The sequence below is a fragment of the Nerophis ophidion genome, linkage group LG22 (genome assembly GCF_033978795.1).
Source record: "Nerophis ophidion isolate RoL-2023_Sa linkage group LG22, RoL_Noph_v1.0, whole genome shotgun sequence".
NCBI classification, from domain to species: domain Eukaryota; kingdom Metazoa; phylum Chordata; class Actinopteri; order Syngnathiformes; family Syngnathidae; genus Nerophis; species Nerophis ophidion.
Genome location: NC_084632.1, coordinates 18,351,385 through 18,371,504, shown reverse-complemented (window position 1 = coordinate 18,371,504; position 20,120 = coordinate 18,351,385). Strand labels below are relative to the sequence as shown.

The 20,120-nt window shown below is 39.0% G+C and overlaps 1 protein-coding gene across 9 annotated transcripts in view; it reads left to right on the top strand.

Moving 5' to 3' along the window:
* Nucleotides 1–2,143: 2,143 nt before the first annotated feature.
* Nucleotides 2,144–20,120, top strand: part of LOC133540615 (microtubule-associated serine/threonine-protein kinase 3-like) — a 115,368-nt gene continuing 97,391 nt past the window's right edge. For all 9 annotated transcript variants that reach the window (XM_061883372.1, XM_061883382.1, XM_061883369.1 and 6 more), the window contains exons 1-2: nucleotides 2,144–2,490; nucleotides 14,929–15,018. In XM_061883372.1, coding sequence (XP_061739356.1) covers nucleotides 2,444–2,490; nucleotides 14,929–15,018 — 137 coding nt within the window. In that variant the 5' untranslated portion in view covers nucleotides 2,144–2,443. The remainder of the gene's footprint in view (nucleotides 2,491–14,928; nucleotides 15,019–20,120) is intronic.

Below are 20,120 nucleotides of genomic sequence, written 5' to 3'. Positions count from 1 at the left end.
ATTATAAACCACATCAACAATGCAACAAACAAAAAACACCTAAATGAAGTTAATTATATTTATAAAGCGCTTTTTTCTAGTGACTCAAAGCGCTTTACATTGTGATACCCAATATCTAAGTTACATTTAAACCAGTGTGGGTGGCACTGGGAGGAGGTGGGTAAAGTGTCTTGCCCAAAGACACAACGGCAGTGATTAGGATGGCGGAAGCGGGGATCGAACCAGGGACCCTCGAGTTGCTGTCACGGCCACTCTCATACTTGCCAACCCTCCCGGATTTTTCGGGAGACTCCCGAAATTCAGCGCCTCCCCCGAAAACCTCCCGGGACAAATTTTCTCCCGAAAATCTCCCGAAATTCCGAGTGACGTGTCGACAGCCTTTTTTCACGTCCGCTTTCCCACAAATAAACAGAGTGCCTGCCCAATAACGTTATAACTATAGAATGATCGAGGGCGAGTTCTTGGTTTCTTATGTGGGTTTATTGTTAGGCAGTCTCATTAACGTCCTCCCGGTGTGGCAACAACCCACAACAACAGCAGTCACGTTTTCATCTACTGTAAAGCAGTTCGTCTGCCGTAAACAGCAGTGTTGTGACACTCTTAAACAGGACAATACTGCCATCTACTGTGCATGCATATGTGACAATAACATCTACTGCTTTTAGAGCAGTGGTTCTCAACCTCTTTTCAGAGATGTACCCCCTGTGAACATTTTTTTAATTCAAGTACCCCCTAATCAGAGCAAAGCATTTTTGGTTGGGAAAAAAAAAAGATAAAGAAGTAAAATACAGCACTATGTCATCAGTTTCTGATTTAATTAAATTGTATAACGGTGCAAAATATTGCTCATTTGTAGTGGTCTTTCTTGAACTATTTGGAAAAAAAGATATAAAAATAACTAAAAACTTGTTGAAAAAAAAACAAGTGATTCAATAATAAAAAACGATTTCTACACATACTGCGATGTGGTCGAGACTTGTCCAGGGTGTACACCGCCTTCCGCCCGATTGTAGCTGAGATAGGCACCAACGCCCCCCGCGACCTCAAAGGGAATAAGCCAGGGGTCGGGACCCTTTTTGGCTGCGAGAGCCAAGAATCTAAATATTTCAAAATGTATTTCCGCAAGAGCCATAAACTATTTTTTAACACTGAACACAACTAAACATGTGCATTTTTAAGTAAGACCAACATTTCTAGAGTATAGCAGGTCTCTTATTCTTTGTAATAACATTGTTATTCTGAAGCTAACTGTGGAGGGGGCGTGGCCTGCGGGCCTGCAGCGAAGCAGGGTGTTGCCAGGACCAGCCTCGAAATCAGCGAAAGGTGCGTAGAAGGCCCACCTGGGCCTTGTTATCTCATCCCCTGTCGCTCTGTTTATAAGCAGCAGCCAGGAGTAGAGACGGGGTTGGAGCTGGAGCCAGTGCGCGAGCGAGAACGACAGAAAAAGACAATTGCTGGAAACCAACTGAGAGACTTATTGAAAAACAAAAAAATATTGTTACCCTGAAACAGGCTCTCATGTCGGTGCTTGGTGGTCTGAAGAACCCCCAGGAGAGCAAGCCCTAAACTAACCCATAATAAATAAATCACTTCTTACCCTTAATGCAACTTCTTGAACAAGTGCGGTAGAAAAAGGACGGATGGATTGAAATGCATGAGCATGTTTTCTATTTTGATCGTTATTTTTAACACTTTGATTACAAGTGGAATTATTCATTACTTATTGTGTTAAGCAGTGTCACCTCAGATTTATCAGAGAGCCAGATGCAGTCATCGAAAGAGCCACATCTGGCTCTAGAGCCATAGGTTCCCTACCCCTGGAATAAGCGGTAGATTATGGATGGATGGATAGCTGTAAATATACTCCTCCCCTCTTAACCACGCCCCCACCTCCTCTCAAGGTTGGCAAGTATGGGCCACCTTACCAACCGAGCTATAAATAAACAGACTGTACCTGAAAATATCGATTCTTGACTACAAAACAATCGATATTATCAATATTTGGATCGATCCGCCCATCTCTGGTTCCCCCCCACGTTGACTGACACCCACCGCCCAAATTGAATTATTGTCAGCCAATAGGGTGTCTCCCTCCTCCCCTCCTCCCCTTCCTCGCCCTCTCCCCTCCCAGCAGTCACATGGCGGCTTCAACTAACAATGACTCGTCCCTCGCTGTCGGCTCGCTGCCAGTCTCTCTCCGCTGCGTTTTCAAGCCACCAAAGACACGACTCTCCCCTCATTTCCCCTCTACCTCTTTCAACTCTTTTATAGCGCCGTGAATCTTTTCCGCGAGGAACTTCCGCTGTCGCAGTCGTTCGTATTTGAAGTCCCCGGGAGCAAGAAGCGATGAGTGTTCGGAACTTGAAGCCGGGGCAGAGAGCGAGTCGTGCGGCGTCGTGCTGAGAGGGGAGCCGCCTCTTGTGGTGGTGTGTCCGGCGAGAACATGAAGTCCAGACGGGATAAACTGAAGATCCCCTCTTTGACGCTCGAGTAAGTCCAGCCTTTTTTCTCTCTCTCCTAACAATGCGTAGAAATTGTGTTATTATTCTGTTTGGGGGAAAGAGTCATACAATTTACAAATATGTGAACTGCTGGAATGTCTTAAGTTTTTTTAATGCTTTTATTTTGTAGGAAGCCCTAAACCAGTTATATTAACTACACGTTTAAAGATAAAATTAATTCAGCCATTTTTGCTCAAATTGTTAAGATTATTTCGAACATGCAAAATAATTGACATAGTTGTGCAAGTGCATGTTTGCACTTGCACAACTCAACATGTCCGAAAAGTAGTAGGAAGAAGCATAATTTATTTAATCTGTTAAAAGAAAAAAAAGAAAAAAACAGGATTTCTCAGCTTATAAGGGGTCTATAATAATTATTTCGTACATTTAAAACGCTACCTTATGGTCTACATCCAGGGTTCCTAACATTTTTGATCTTGGGGCCCCATTTTTCCACCACAAAGGGGCTTGGGGGGTGGGGCCCAATCAAATATTAACACTGAATTAAATCTTACACTTGATTTTAATCATTTTCAAAATTATATCCAATAGGGGTGTGGGAAAAAATGGATTCAAATTTGAATCGCGATTCTCACGTTGTGCGATTCAGAATCGATTGTCTTTTTTTTTTTTTTTTTAATCAATTTTTTTTTTTTTTTTAATCGATCCAACAAACCACTACGCAGCAATACCATAACAATGCAATCCAATTCCAAAACCAAACCAGACCCAGCAACACGCAGAACTGCAATAAACAGAGCAATTGAGAGAAGATACAAACACGACACAGAACAAACAAAAAGTAGTGAAACAAAAATGAATATTATCAACAACAGTATCAATATTAGACATTATCATTGGACATTTATAAAAAAAAAAAAAAAAAAAGAATAGTGTCACAGTAGCTTACACTTGCATCGCATCTCATAAGCTTGACAACACACTGTGTCCAATATTTTCACAAAGATAAAATAAGTCGTATTTTTGGTTCATTTAATAGATAAAACAAATTTACATTATTGCAATCAGTTGATAAAACATTGTCCTTTACAATTATAAAAGCTTTTAAAAAAAAATCTACTACTCTGCTAGCATGTCAGCAGACTGGGGTAGATCCTGCTGAAATCCTATGTATTGAATGAATACAGAATCGTTTTGAATCGGAAAAATATCGTTTTTGAATCGAGAATCACGTTGAATCGATAAAATCGATTTATAATCAAATCACGACCCCAAGAATCGATATTGAATCGAATCGTGGGACAGCCAAAGATTCGCAGCCCTAATATCCAACCTACTTGCAGTTTAACAGGAAAAACCTTGTCAAATAATATTAAATCATGTGTTGATCACTCAAATGTACTATCAAGGCTTAGGTCAGGCTGATTAAAAAAATAAATGCTGATCAAAAGAAAGGACTCATGAAAACTGAAAAATAAATTTACATGCCATTACGCGGCGCTAAAGTAAATTCTAAGTCTGAACTAATAATCATAAATAATATCCATCCATTTTCTACCGCTTATTCCCTTTGGGGTCGCGGGGGGCGCTGGTGCCTATCTCAGCTACAATCGGGCAGAAGGCAGCGTACACCCTGGACAAGTCGCCACCGAATCGCAGGGCCAACACAGATAGACAGACAACAATCACACTCACAAAACATATGCTTATTAAATAAACTGTCAATAAAATTTCAGTGCAAATGAAAATACAGCTTCACCACTTTAGTCATAATTTTTGCACTTAAGAAACTTTTCAATGACTTCAGCTCCAGAGGTCCGTTTGTTTGATAGTGTCAATACTGCCACAAGTGGTGGAAAAGTGTATTACAAGAGAGTACTTCCGCGGGCCATATGGCCCACAGCTAAGAAACGGATCTTTGTTTGGCTGCCCTCTAGGGGGCGCTCGCAGCCCAATGGTTAAGAAACAATGGTCTACTTAACATGTCAAGGTGTCTCTTTGGTCAAAATGTTGCATAAATCATGTTTTACAGTCCATCTTCAACCTACTTTCTAACCGTCTCATCAGGATGCAGCGTTTTTGTGGGCAATTTTATTTATGTGGCTCCAATTCGACAGCGTCTACTCCCCGCCATCTTTGTCGTAGTTTTTACCGCCTCCATAGCGAGTCTACTGACTGTTTTAAATTCGATCTATAGCTTATTCTGTTCTAGAAATGGCAACAGCGGTGGGTGCGTGTGCATGTACAAGCCAGTCTGCCCCACAACGAGATGATAGTTAAAATTATGTTGGCGCAAAACTCTTCGGGTAAAACTTCACCAGATATGGATAGTCTGCTGACGTCACCAATGGGAAAAACGTCACAAATGGGGAAAAATTCAAACGGATCGTTTTGCGGACGTATGAAGGACGTGGTAGTTCTTAAAGGGGAAGATTATCACCAAAACCTATCCAAGCGTCAATATATACCTTGATGTTGCAGAAAAAAGACGATGTATTTTTTTAACCGATTTCCGAACTCTAAATGGGTGAATTTTGGCAAATGAAATGCCTTTCTGTTTATTGGTCTTTTAGCGATGACGTCAGAACGTGACGTCACCGAGGTAACACACCCGCCATTTTTATTTTCACATTACAAACACCGGCTCTCAGCTCTGTTATTTTCCGTTTTTTCGACTATTTTTTGGAACCTTAGAGACATCATGCCTCGTCGGTGTGTTGTCGGAGGGTGTAACAACACTAACAAGAGGGATTCAAGTTGCACCACTGGCAAGAAATCTGCCGCCAGACCCCCATTGAATGTACCAGAGTGTCTTCACATTTGACCGGCGATGCTAAGACAGACATGGCACAGAGATGTATGGATAACCTGCAGATGCATTTGCAACGATTAAGGGGGATTGCAACAATTTCCCCCCCTTTGTCTGTTTTTGAGCTTCCATTACTAATAGTTTCTTTGGTGCGTCCTCGTCACTGCCGTTGTCTTTGGGCATGACACTTTACCCAACCGCTCCTAGTGCCATCCACACTGGCTTAAATGTAACTTAGATATAGGGTTTCACTATGTAAAGCGCTTCACTTCGCTTAATTTCCCGTGATTAACCATTATTTTCCTAGCGGGAATGAAAAGGATGCAAATGTTTGATAGCTTGCCCAGTGATGTAAACGATTATACATGATTTTCTTGTTTACTTTGATTTCTACAATACTGCTGCTTAATGAACCCACCTAATATCACTCACTTGTATATGTTTTACTACTTGAACCTACATTTTCACACACTTGGTGAAAATGTAGCCACCATGTGTTTAGTATTTCCCATTGTCCCGCTCTTTCATTTAACAATTTTTTCTCACTTTTTTCACACACATACTCACAATGTTTTTTTAAAATCATCATACACACATATATTTTTATATTTTAAAGGCCGTGGTTTTTCCACACACCCACTCTTCCTACGCATCAATTGTATTAAGCATGGTGGGAAATGATGGGTATGGTGGGCTACCTACCACCCACTAGATGCTGATCCATAAGACGTAGGAGCGAAGGAATCAATCTAGGAGGAGGATCTCAGTCACTGTTTATTTTCATTGTCTTTTTTAGGCACTCAGCTGGTGCACCCGCACAGTTACAAAGGAGGTATCACTTCCAGCTTTCAGGGAGGGAGAGACTGCCTTACAACAGTATGCATTTGTTTGAGTTTGTACCCTTTTAGTCAGGCTTTGAACAAGATTGGATCATGCTGCATATGCACACTTTCGGGCAAACTTTTCTCACATAGTAACATAACTTGCCAATTTGTGTTCGATTATAGTGTCTGCATTTTGTTGCTGTTAATGCTGTGAATGTTTTTGTCATATTGACGGAATATCACCAGTGTATGGAAGTAGAATTGTCTCACATCAACTTATATATATATATATATATATATATATATATATATATATATATATATATATATATATATATATATATATATATATATATATATATATATATATTAATAAAAATACAAATAAAAATGTGATATACAAATACATAAATAATTTGTATAAATAAACGCGTATTTGTATATATATTTTTGAGATTTTAATATAAATATGCTTGATTTTGTATTCATATTGAATTTGCATATGTGAATCGCCTTTTTGCTTTTATGTCTGAGACATTCCTACCACAAACCAGATGCACGAATAAATGTGACTTACACACTCCCCTGAACAACCAGCAGAGGGCACTGTAGCCTGAGTGGTCTGGGTCACAGACATGGTCAGATATTGGCGAGCCAATCAGAGGCACACTAGGGAGGGTCATATTACGTCATGACTCTTGGGATGATTTGACACACTGATAAGAGATCAGAATCTACATCGGGACAAGGTCATTAAACGGCATTGATACAATAAAATAAGCAGCTAGCACGGTCTTTCAGATTAACTGGTTAAATTTGCATTACCTAATACAACGCTAACATTAGCTAGCTCAGGCCCGTTGTGCATTCTCTCCGTAAAGACGTGGGTTATTTTTGTGCGGAGAACTCCGGGCATTTTGCATATAATGCTGTGTGACCCAGATCGCTCTGGCTGCAGTGCCCTCTGCTGGTTGTTCAGGGGAGTGTGTAGGTCACATTTATTTGTGCATCTGGTTTGTGGTAGGAATGTCTCATCGACACAAAAGCGATACACATATGCAAACTCAATACAAATACCAAATGAAGCATATTTATATTCAAATTTCAAAAATATATTGACGAATACACATTGATTTATACAAATTCTTGATTTATTTGTACGTCACATTTTTAGATTTATATAGTTTATTGGTATATATTTTAAAATCTCAAAAATATATTTACAAATACGTGTTTATGTATACAAATGATTTATTTATTTGTAAATCACATTTGTATTTGTATATTTATTAAAATATGCATATGTATTAATATCATATTGATGTATATAAGTTGATGTGAGACAATTCTACTTCCATACCAGTGAGTCAGTGCAGAGTGAAGACGTGCAGATGAAACTGAAATGTATGAAACATACCAAATCACTTTTTCAATGGCTTTGTTTGAGGGATCTTGAGGAGAAACTGTTTAGACGCAACATGGCATAATGAGCTGTGTAATTATAACCCAGTCCATAGAGCGAGGAGTGTTTGTGCAGGGCCCAACATCCTCTCTGCATTACTATGACAACGTGTTCATTAGTGTTTTGGTAGCTGGTTTGGAAGCCGCCGCAGCTCTGAGACAATAGGCGCACTGTGGAGCTGCAGCAGCTCACATCTGAACAGGCAAATCGTTAAGAAACCGGCGCGGGGGTCAGTATCAGGGTGAGGCACGCCTATGGCTGGCTGAGCTGGCATATTTGGAGGCAAATATGATGCTGAGATGAGAATGTCGGCTGCTGCACAACACGTGACACCAGTATGTTGTCATGCTGTATGTTTGCACCATCCAGTGTTGTGTTGCGCTTACTTAGCACATGTTGGACAATGACATTTCCTGCCTGGTGTGTGTTGACATCCAGTCGCTAACTTCCTCTAAAAATCAGCTACAGTCACCCGACCTCATTCTTTTACATGACTTTTTATGTATTTATGCTTACTACTCTACTGCACTGAAAAGGGCAGGCATTTTGAAAAACATGCATTCCTGCGCTAGTATTTTTCTAATTTATACACCACATGGTAGCGCTGTTATTAACCCTCAAAGTTTGTACCTGCATGTGAAATTTCTTTACAAAACCTCCACGTCAACTTTTTGCGTTCAGCCAAATCAGCATGCAATTTGGTACACACCTTTAGGGCAGTGGTTCTCAAATGGGGGTATGCGTAACCCAGGGGGTACTTGATGGTAAGCCAAGGGGTACGTGAGATTCTTTTTTTAAAACATTCTAAAAATAGCAACAATTCAAAAATCCTTTATAAATATATTTTTTGAATAATACTTCAACAAAATATGAATGAAAGTTCATAAACTGTGAAAAGAAATGCAACAATGCAATATTCAGTGTTTACAGCTAGATGTTTTGTGGACATGTTCCATAAATATTGATGTTAAAGAATTCTTTTTTTTGTGAAGAAATGTTTAGAATTATCCCCAAAGAGGGCACTTTAAGTTGATGATTACTTCTATGTGTAGAAATCTTTATTTATAATTGAATCACTTGTTTATTTTTGAACAAGTTTTTAGTTAATTTTATATCTTTTTTTTCCAAACAGTTCAAGAAAGACCACTACAAATGAGCAATATTTTGCACTGTTATACAATTTAATAAATCAGAAGCTGATGACATAGTGCTGTATTTTACTTCTTTATCTCTTTTTTTCAACCAAAAATGCTTTGCTCTGATTAAGGGGTACTTGAATTAAAAAAATGTTCACAGGGGGTACATCACTGAAAAAATGTTGAGAACCACTGCTTTAGGGGATTGACCAGAACATGTCTGTAAAATCTGAGCCACGGGTACGACTTGGCAACTAATTGCAATTTTTTTGTTGACTATTTGTAGAGTACTACATGTATGCTTGCATGTCTCCCAAAGCATTCTGACTATCACCAATAGGGGTTGCCACAACATTTTAAACAAATGTTGCATAGACCAGTGGTTCTCAACCTTTTTTCTGTGATGTACCCACTGTGCACATATTTTTTATTCAAGTACCCCCTAATCAGAGCAAAGCATTTGTGGTTGAAAAAAAAGATAAAGAAGTAAAATACAGCACTATGTCATCAGTTTCTGATTTATAAAATTGTATCACAGTGCAAAATATTGCTCATTTGTAGTGGTCTTTTTTGGACTATTAGGAAGAAAAGATAACTAAAAACTTGTTGAAAAATAAACAAGTGATTCAATTATAAAGAAAGATTTCTACACATAGAAGTAATCATCAACTTAAAGTTCCCTCTTTGGGGATTATAATAGAGATCCATCTGGATTCATGAACTTAATTCTAAATGTTTCTTCACAAAAAAGATATATTTAACATCAATATTTATGGAACATGTCCACAAAAAATATAGTTGTCAACACTGAATATTGCATTGTTGTATTTTATTTCACAGTTTATTAACTTACATTCATATTTAGTTGAAGTATTATTCAATACATATATTTATAAAGGATTTTTGAATTGTTGCTATTTTTAGAATATTAAAAAAAAAATCTCACGTACCCCTTTGGCATACCTTCAAGTACCCCCAGGGGTACGCGTACCCCCATTTGAGAACCAGTGCTCTATATAAACGACATCTGTAAAGTCACAAAGGACTTGAAGTTAGTATTATTTGCTGACGGTATGACCGTATTTTGTTCAGGGGAGAACACACAGAGAAGCTAACACATAACTGAAGAAACCCCATTTGAGAACCACTGGCATAGACCACCTGCAGTGTTTCCCGCAGCACTGCAATCTATTTGTGGTGGTGGGTTAAGAGGGGGTGGGGGGTGGTCCACATTAAATTAAGTACCAATGATTGTCACACACACACTTGGTGTGGCAAAATTATTCTCTGCATTTGACCCATCACCCTTGATCACCCCCTTGGAGGTGAGAGGAGCAGTTAGCAGCAGCGGTGGGCGCGCCCGGGGATCATTTATGGTGATTTATCCCCTAATTCCAACCCTTGATGCTGAATGCCAAGCAGGGAGGTAATGGGTCCCGTTTTCAAAGTCTTTGGTATGACTCGGCCGGGGTTTGGACTCACAACCGATCTCAGGGCGAACACTCTAACTATATGACATCATTACCAAACTTGCATAATTGGCCATGACGATTTTTTTTTTTTTTAAAGGCAAAGAGAAAACAACATTTATTCCAGGCCTTAGCGATAGAGCCAATATATAAAATCTCAGATTTTGTCACAAAAAAAATTGATTTAAGAATTTTTAGGATTTTTTTCCCCCCTACTTTTTAAAAAAACGATAAAATGACAGACATAATTCAAAACACATTTTTCTTTCATTTAATCAAAAACTAGTAGTTTGAAATGACACTGCATACGCTGTATCTTACTCTTAGCAAAATTCCAATTTGTATAATGTTCTTTTTAGACCAAATAATTTTCAAAGAACTAAATTAGGAGCTTCCTCTGGCAGGCAACGCTTCTTCTGTCTTGAACAAATGACATTTATTAACAAAAATGTAGCATTGTACATTGCATGCAAATAAATAATCTCCAACATTAAGATGAATGATGTGCAAATTTAAAACTCCTCTTGAATAAAATACTTCTGTAAATAAAACTGTAGTATTGTACACTGTACGCAAATAAATAATCAAGGAAACATTGAGAGGACTATTGGTTTAGTAAGTAGCTCAACGCAGGCTTTTTCATAGTATGTGCATCACATGTGCAGAGCAACTGATTCCACCACACTTAGCTGCTTTGTTTGCTTGTTGTTACGGTCTTGCTTGCCTCATAAAGAGTTGCGTTTCCCTCCTCGGCTGGAAGCTTGTTTCAGATGCAGGAATACGTTTGTTGTGATGCTGCCTTTTTTAAACAACCTTTGCAACGTGCAGTCATTTGTTCCACGCCTGTTGCTGCAGAACCAAACTACTGTCAACACTTTTCTTTTCTTTGGATCTAACGTTGAGTTCTTGTTAGTGTTAGGATCAACCATGTTTTGCTACATGTGTGAATCTCTGCTAATGAAGTAAGGAGGTGGGTGTAAGCTATAGAAGCTCCTGTGGGCAAAAAAGTAGATTTTTATTTTTTAAATAATCTGCAACAAAAAGTTGAATTTATCAATATATCATCCAGGCCTATGTTATCTAAAGAAAGCTTTGTGTTGTATGGGACAATATCGGCTTGCATCCAAAATACCTGATAGAAAGGCTCTGGCGCAAACAGTCCTGCAGTGCATTTGCAAAGCTTGACAGCCCGTTAACATCTACTTGTCCTGCAAAAATACACAAGGTGGGTATTTTCCTGTGTTTTAATGAAGTTATTAATATAATGTAAACATGGTATGCTATAGGCTACTAGCAGCTGCACAACAGCTACGCACACAATAGCACAAAAAAGTAAATATATATAATACGTGTCCCAAATTGAACAATATTGCAGTCTAGTCTAAAGCGCAACATTTGTCAATATAAACTAGTATGAAATAACTATTGTTGCATATTACGTACAGATTACAAAATCTCCAATCCATAAACGTATTAGAAAGTATCCAGTAACAAAAGTGTCCGCATTATTCAACTCACTGCATAATGAGCTTAACTTTATGAATTTTTGTGGCCACTCAATGTCCACTTCAACTGAAATACATCATTAGTCCATTCCAGACTGTTTATATTGAATAGGTTTGTCACGGCGGGGTTGCAGCTTGCTGCAAGGTTTGTTCCCCCGGCATGCAAACGGATCACTCCGTACAGCACTTGCAGGTAGGAGCATGGTTTAATCTTCAAAATTAAACACGTACCAAAAACTCAAAACAAGCAGAAGGAAAACGTGGGAAGCCAATGTTACCTCTTAGCACAGGAATAATAAACTCTGAGACAAAAACTACAAGTGCAACAGTTGCATGAAGCAAACAAAGAAGCCAGGATGAGTGTGGCGAGAGAGGTGAATAAATAGCTATCTGATTAGTGGTCGACTGCAGGTGAGCGTGCCGACCACTAACCAGAGGCTGGTGAACCAAATTAATCCCCGTAGAAACCAAAACAAACCCAGAGGTGCACAAAACAGGAACTAAGGGAGTCCAAAAATAACAGAACATAACAAAACATGACCCGGGCCACGGATCATGACAAGGTTAATGTTTTTCACATCAACCATTATTCCCTGTTTGAGTAACGCATCTCTTTTTTTCGAATATTCCACACTAGAAAATAATAAAAGTAATACATGATTTGTGCTGTTAATTGTGCGGCCAATACTCAAGGCTCCAATATCGGTATTGAGTTGGAAGTGAAAAAGTTCTATCGGGACTGACCTTGTTTTTAGTTATTAGTATCAACGGTTCAGTTTTTCCCATTATGTAATGCCATTTTGCTTATTTTTAAAAGTTTCGCTGTGTTTGTGTATTTTTCTCCTCGAATGTGCCGTGGGCTCTTAGGAAATAACCAGTGGCCCGCAAATAGTCAGTTTCATGCATGTCGTGATGTCTTCTCCCGCAGTGAAAACTTAGCCTTTAGGGACCGCTTGTATTCGATAATTGAGTTAACACATGATACAAGAAACACTTCCTGTCTTCCACTTTTGATGCATACCCCATGGGAATTTGGTACGCCTCTGCACTGAACTGAAGGCTCTGTATTTATACATTTACCATTACACCGCCAGTATCTAGAGGGGTATGAAAACTCTATAGTATATATATATATATATATATATATATATATATATATATATATATATATATATATATATATATACTCTATATAGTGACAAAATCTCTAAGTTGGCAACACTGATCCCTTCAACTATGTCTTTTTATTAGGGATGTAACAATATCAAAATGTCACGGTATGATATTGTCACGATGCAATACGATATTATTGTGGAGTTGTCCAAAAAAGAGAAGACTTGGTAAAAATGTCATAGTGTATGAAATAAAGTGGCAGGAACGTTCAGGATAAACACATTTACTGTAATTCAACACAAACATAATGCTCACATGCTGTTCTAATCTTATCTATTACTACAAATATATATTTATAAATGCAAATGATAGTGCTGTAACATCTACTGTTACATGCAAATGTGAAAAAAACAACTTTAAGTTGAGTGTCTTTAAAACGACAATGCAAACACCCAGTGTAACACATGTAAAACAATAATATTAAACTTTTACTTTCTGATAAGCAAAGTCCTCTCCTCTGCATTGGACATTTATTTTTATAAGTTTGGAAAATGCTGTTTCTCTGAATAGTTTATTAACAATTTATCTTTTAATATTAAATACCGAAAAAATTGATGTGTAGTTCCACTGGTTTCAAATATATTTTACGGGTAATGTTTTTTTTTTGTTAGTGCTACCGTCAGACCGTTGCTTTAAGGTCCCACTTGCCCAGAAAAACATATATTTAAAAAAAAAAATTCAGTCCCACTGCCATCGTCCTGTAAACAAAAAATAGATGAACAGTATTGCATCATATTTAATATTTTACAATTTGTGTGTTTTAATTTTTTTTTTATCTCATTGTTGTGTCCTGTAATCTTGTATTGGAGCCTGTCAAAGATGATCATCTGTTTTGTAACAGACAATAACGGTTTATTTATATATGTGTATACCTTTACTTTCTGATAAGCACTGTCCTCGGCAGTGGACATTTTTTTTTTATCAGTTTGGAAAATATTGGTTTTGCTGAAAGGTTTACTGACAGTTTCACTTTTGACAATGTAAATACATACAAAAATTATGTTTAGCTCCATTGAACTCAAATATCTTTTCCATGTGATGGTTTATTAAGTAGCTTCTCTTACTGTATTTCCCACTTTGCTTTGCAGTACGCAGACTTTATTACCTCCGCCAAAGAGGTTATGTTGTCGCCAGGGTTAGTAGAGTTATGGAAGGATTTTGATGAAATGTTAAGGAAATGTCATTAAAAAAACAATTCCACGTATCTACTACGAACACACTTCTCCCGCATGCTTTCTCCTTTTCTCACGTGACGCTGTGCCACGCCCCCACTTGCTGCACAAAGGATTATGGGGGATGCAGTTTATTTTTTAGACCAGCCAATGCAAAAGCGACAGAAAATTTAAACTTTTATTAGTAGATTGCTCAGTACAGAACATATTCCGTACAATTGACCACTAAATGGTAACACCTGAATAAGTTTTCAAGTTGTTTAAGTCGGGGTCCACGTAAATCAATTCATGGTAGAAAAACAACTAAACTCTCCAAGTTTTTATTTGACACCGTCACGCGTCACGGCATTATTGTGAGGGTTTTAAAACGGCAATACTGTGGTATCTGCAATACCGTTACTTCACTAGGTTTTATTAGTTTATTTTATGGGAAACACTGACCTTAGTTTATTGACTTGTCCAATATAGTGCAGGTTTTTACAGCACTGAGGTTAGACGAGATAAACCGCAACCCACAGAACACCAGGAATGAGAGGCAGGAGAAGCTTACCGCAAATAGACATTAAAAAATGGGGACACACAGCTTTGCGCCGGGTAATTGTGGACTTTCTGTTTATGCCCCAATCATCAGGTGTCCTAAAACCTAAAGCGGAAATGAGTTAAGGTCCGATGAGACCAAGGTTGAACTTTTGTCTGCTCTGTTCTATGCTGACAGTATAGTATGTACAGTATCACGTATACATTTCTAAAGTAATCTACGCAGGCGTGCACAGCCAGTCTTTAAGAAACAAAGTTCCAACTGACAGGCTGAAGGCCCGTGGTTTCACACAAGTTCTGCGATTCACTGACGGTAGATAGCAGGCTCTGAAGGTCTCCGTCCGAGTACTAATCAATGAAACCATGTCTTGTCTTTCAGTTTATCGCCCACTTGTCAGAGCCCCACCCTCCTGAGCCCGTGCAGCCCCTGCAGCCCTTGCAGTCCCTTGCAAACCCTTCACCCCTGGAGGTAAGATTGCCAAAAAGCTGTGATCGCGAACAATACGATTCATGACACATAGGACTTTGTCTTTAAAGTGTCTTACCTCTCAGTCACTTTTTAAAAGGTTATTTCCGTAATGACTTCTGCTAAAAGAAGAAGGTTGTCAACCTTTGATTGATTGTTTGATTGATTGAAACTTTTATTAGTAGATTGCGCAGTACATATTCCGTACAATTGACCACTAAATGGTAACACGCGAATACGTTTTTCACCTTGTTTAAGTTGGGGTCCACGTTAATCAATTCATGGTATAACCAGCAAGTTGTTTGGCCATTCTATTGAATCAATGCTATTTGTTAGCTGTAACTCTCTCTTTTTTCAACTCTAAATCAGATAATACCCATTGAATTACTTAAAATATGTACAGTTTTGCTCCATGGCAGGCAACTTTGTTTTTTTTTTAATTTTTTAAATTTTTAGCAATCTCATTACTGTTACTGAAAGTAACAGGAGTGAGTTTTTCACATAGAAATGCCAAATACATGAAAAATACAGTGGTCGCTTGTAGCATGTGGAGTTGACACTAAGCACATAGCAGTGCCCATCCATCCATTTTCTACTGCTTGTCCCTTTTGGGGTAGCGGGGGGTGCTGGACCCTATCTCAGCTGCTTTTGGGTGGAAGGCAGTGTACACCCTGGACAAGTCGCCACCTCCTCGCAGGTCCAACACAGATAAACAGACAACATTCACACTCACATTCACACACTAGGGCCAATTTAGTGTTGCCAATCAACCTATCCTCAGGTGCATGTCTTTGGAAGTGGGAGGAAGCCGGAGTACCCGGAGGGAACCCACGCATTCACGGGGAGAACATGCAAACTCTACACAGAAAGATCCCGAGCCTGGGATTGAACCCAGGACTGCAGGACCTTCGTATTGTGAGGCAGACGCACTAACCCTTCTACCACCGTGCTGCCCTATATATATATGTGTATATATATATATGTATATATATATATATATACATATATATATATATACATACACATACATATACAGTATTTATATATATATATACAGTGGGGCAAAAAAGTATTTAGTCAGCCACCGATTGTGCAAGTTCTCCCACTTAAAATGATGACAGAGGGTCTGTAATTTTCATCATAGGTACACTTCAACTGTGAGGGAAAGAATGTGAAAAAAAAATCCAGGAATTCACATTTTAGGAATTTTAAAGAATGTATACGTAAATTATGATGGGTTGAGTTTATACCAAAAAGTTCTATTTTGGTTTCATTTGACCACATGACATTCTCCCAATCCTCTGCTGTATCATCCATATATCCATTTTGTGCACTTCACGGGGACAAATGCACACTCCACACGGCGATGTCCAACCGAAGGTTCAAAAACACGTGCGGCGCAAAGTTATAGACACTATTGTCGGTAGTAATGTCAAAATACTTTGGGTAGTTTGCTCTGGCTTGAACAAGAAATGCATTAATTAGCTTAAAAATACCTTTCTCTTCAACTTTCTCTCCTAACTATTGCTGGGTGTCAACTCGTTTAAATTAAAGTAATGAAGAACGTTTTTATGACATTTGAGCTGTTTTTCAAACTTATCATCGCCAATAGTATGTAAATAATAGAGTATATACGGTGTATCTATTCATACAATACATCACTTGAATTTGTTTCATGATAAAATAAAAACATTTTTATGAAAATAAAAAGATAAGAAAAACTTATTTTGACGGTGTGACGATCGTTTACATGTAGGAGAAACCCTGATATATACATTTATGGAGTATTTAAAGGATTTTATGTCATGGTAAAGTCAAATTTTAGGAAGCATGAAAGTAGTTAAAGTAGTTTAAATCATTATTCAAAATTATATTTATTAAATATGAATTCATATGAATTTGCTTAAGAAAAAAATACTTTGTATTTAATTCTATTGTGCATTATATTTCCTGTGCATGCAAATGTGTCAGATTCGGTGGAAGAACCCCCTAAAAATGCATGTAAAAAAACTAACACTGTAGTTATAAATGCATTAAATGAACACACAAGTGGGATAGATTTCTAATGTATTAAAATCCAAAAGACATTCCAACTACTTAATAGACATTTTAGGACAATAAAAGTAAGGTTGTCTTTGTATTTTAAGATGCTTCTGTTTCACCAGTAAAACCCCATCAGTTATTAGTTTTGTCTAACTCTATGTGGGTTGCTTGGCAACGGCGGCGGGTGCTCCGGAGGCAAGCCAACACTGCAAACAGAACCGTTTGCATCAAGCATGTTTCTAGGTAGGTGAGCAATGCTTGGCTATCACACAACACACTCGGAGCCATGATGATACATCTTCTTGTTTCCTCCGAAAGCAATCAAAAGATTTTACAGAACAGGATGTCTCCGCACGTCCGATTGCACTTCAGCCTTTTCAGCCATTATTTTGCTACCAAACTGGATCTAAATGTGGGCAAACACTAAACAGCACACAATCCAGGCAGATTGGTATTGCTAATTTTGAAAAAAAAACACAATAAACGATGTAACTTTTAAAGGTACTGTTGCACGATAAATATCGGGGAGATAATTATCGAGCCAATATGAAAAAATATGACAGTATATATAACCATCCATCTTCTTCCGCTTAGCCGAGGTCGGGTCGCGGGGGCAGCAGCCTAAGCAGGAAAGCCCAGACTTCCCTCTCCCCAGCCACTTCGTCCAGCTCTTCCCGGGGGATTCCGAGGCGTTCCCAAGCCAGCCGGGAGACACAGTCTTCCCAACGTGTCCTGGGTCTTCCCCGTGGCCTCCTACCGGTCGGACATGCCCGAAACACCTCCCTAGGGAGGAGTTCGGGTGGCATTCTGACCAGATGCCCGAACCACCTCATCTGGCTCCTCTCGATGTGGAGGAGCAGCGGCTTTACTTTGAGCTCCTCCTGGATGACAGAGCTTCTCACCCTATCTCTAAGGGAGAGCCCCGCCACTCGGCGGAGGAAACTCATTTTGGCCGCTTGTACCCGTGATCTTGTCCTTTTGGTCATAACCCAAAGCTCATGACCATAGGTGAGGATGGGAACGTAGATCGACCGGTAAATTGAGAGCTTTGCCTTCCGGCTCAGCTCCTTTTTCACCACAACGGATCGATACAGTGTCCGCATTACTGAAGACGCCGCCCCTATCCGCCTGTCGATCTCACGATCCACTCTCCCCTCACTCATGAACAAGACTCAGAGGTATTTGAACTCCTCCACTTGGCAAGATCTCCTCCCCAACCCGGAGATAGCACTCCACCTTTTTCCAGGCGTGAACCATGGACTCAGACTTGGAGGTGCTGATTCTCATCCCAGGCGCATCACACTCGGCTGCGAACCGATCCAGTGAGAGCTGAAGATCTTGGCCAGATGAAGCCATCAGGACCACGTCATCTGCAAAAAACAGTGACCTAATCCTGCAGCCACCAAACCAGATAAACTCAACGCCCTAACTGTGCCTTTACTATTCATAACATACATTGTAAATTGTATATAACATTACAAAAAATACCTCAGTTTTTAAAAAAAGAAAAAATTATCCAATGAGGTGGAATTACCCGTACTGTCACACACTCTTAGTGTGTGTGTGACAATCATTGGTACTCTAAAGGCCTACTGAAACCCACTACTACCGACCACGCAGTCTGATAGTTTATATATCAATGATGAAATATTAACATTGCAACACATGCCAATACGGCCTTTTTAGTTTACTAAATTACAATGTAAAATTTCCCATGGAGTTTCCTGTTGAAAACGTCACGGAATGATGACGCGAGGATGATGCGTGTTTCTGACGTTATTGGTTGGTGGGGACATATTAGCCCAGCACCACTTACGGCTAAAAGTCTTCTCTTTTCATCGCGCAATTACACAGTATTTTGGACATCTGTGTTGCTGAATCTTTTGCAATTTGTTCAACTAATAATGGAGAAGTCAAAGTAGAACAATAGAGGTGGGAAGCTTTTAGCCTTTAGCCACACAAACACACGGTGTTTACTTGTTTAAAATTCCCGGAGGTGAAGCTTTACTATGGATCAGAGCGGTCAAGCAAACATGGATCCCGACTACATGTCAACCGGCAGTTTTCGGTGAGAAAATTGTGGAAATAGGTCGCCTCTTACCGGAGATCAGCGGAGCCAGCGTGCTCCCGCAGCTGCCGAGACTTTTCTCAGAGACTCTGGCGTCAACACACCCTTGGCCACACCCCTCTGACTTTAAGGTACTATTTAATTCACTAAAACACTAGCAACACAATAGGCAGAGAAGGGATTTCCCAGAATTATCCTAGTAAATGTGTCTAAAAACATCTGAATCGCTCTCACTGCCCTCGCCTTTTTCTTTAACTTTTTTTTTTTTGTAGGCCTTCACTCTAAATTTCCTCATCCACAAATCTTTCATCCTTGCTCAATTTAATGGGGAAATTGTCGTTTTGTCGGTCGAAACAGCTCTAGCTGCTGTTTGCTATGATTGTAAACAATGTGAGGATGTGAGGAGCCCTACAACCAGTGACGTCACGCGCACATCGTCTGCTACTTCCGGTAAAGGCAAGGCTTTTTTATTAGCGATCTAAAGTTGCAAACTTTATCGTTGATGTTCTCTACTTAATCCTTTCAGCAAAAATGTGACAATATCGCGAAATGATCAAGTATGACACATAGAATGGACCCGCTATCCCCGTTTAAATAAGAACATTTCATTTCAGTAGGGCTTTAACTTTTAACTACAACTGTGACTCCCATTAGCCGCATCTTTCAAGCGTTTTTCTTATCTTTAAAATCCTAAAAAAAAATGTGTGTTCTTGTCCCTCATAATGATTGTGAACAATAAGCAAAATTCCAAAAAAAGTGCAGTTCATCTTTGAAAATACAATTGATGTGATAAATAAGTTATCGCTAGTTAAACGTGTAGCTGGGATCCAAATGACTTATTTTTCAAACCAAAAAGTAGAAGAGCACCACCCACTGCTTGGATAGGCTCCAGCTCACCCAAACTGCCATATAGAGGACAAAGGCCATAGAAATGCAGGATACAGATTACGCAATACCTTTACGACAACATTAAGTGAATTAAATATATTGCTTG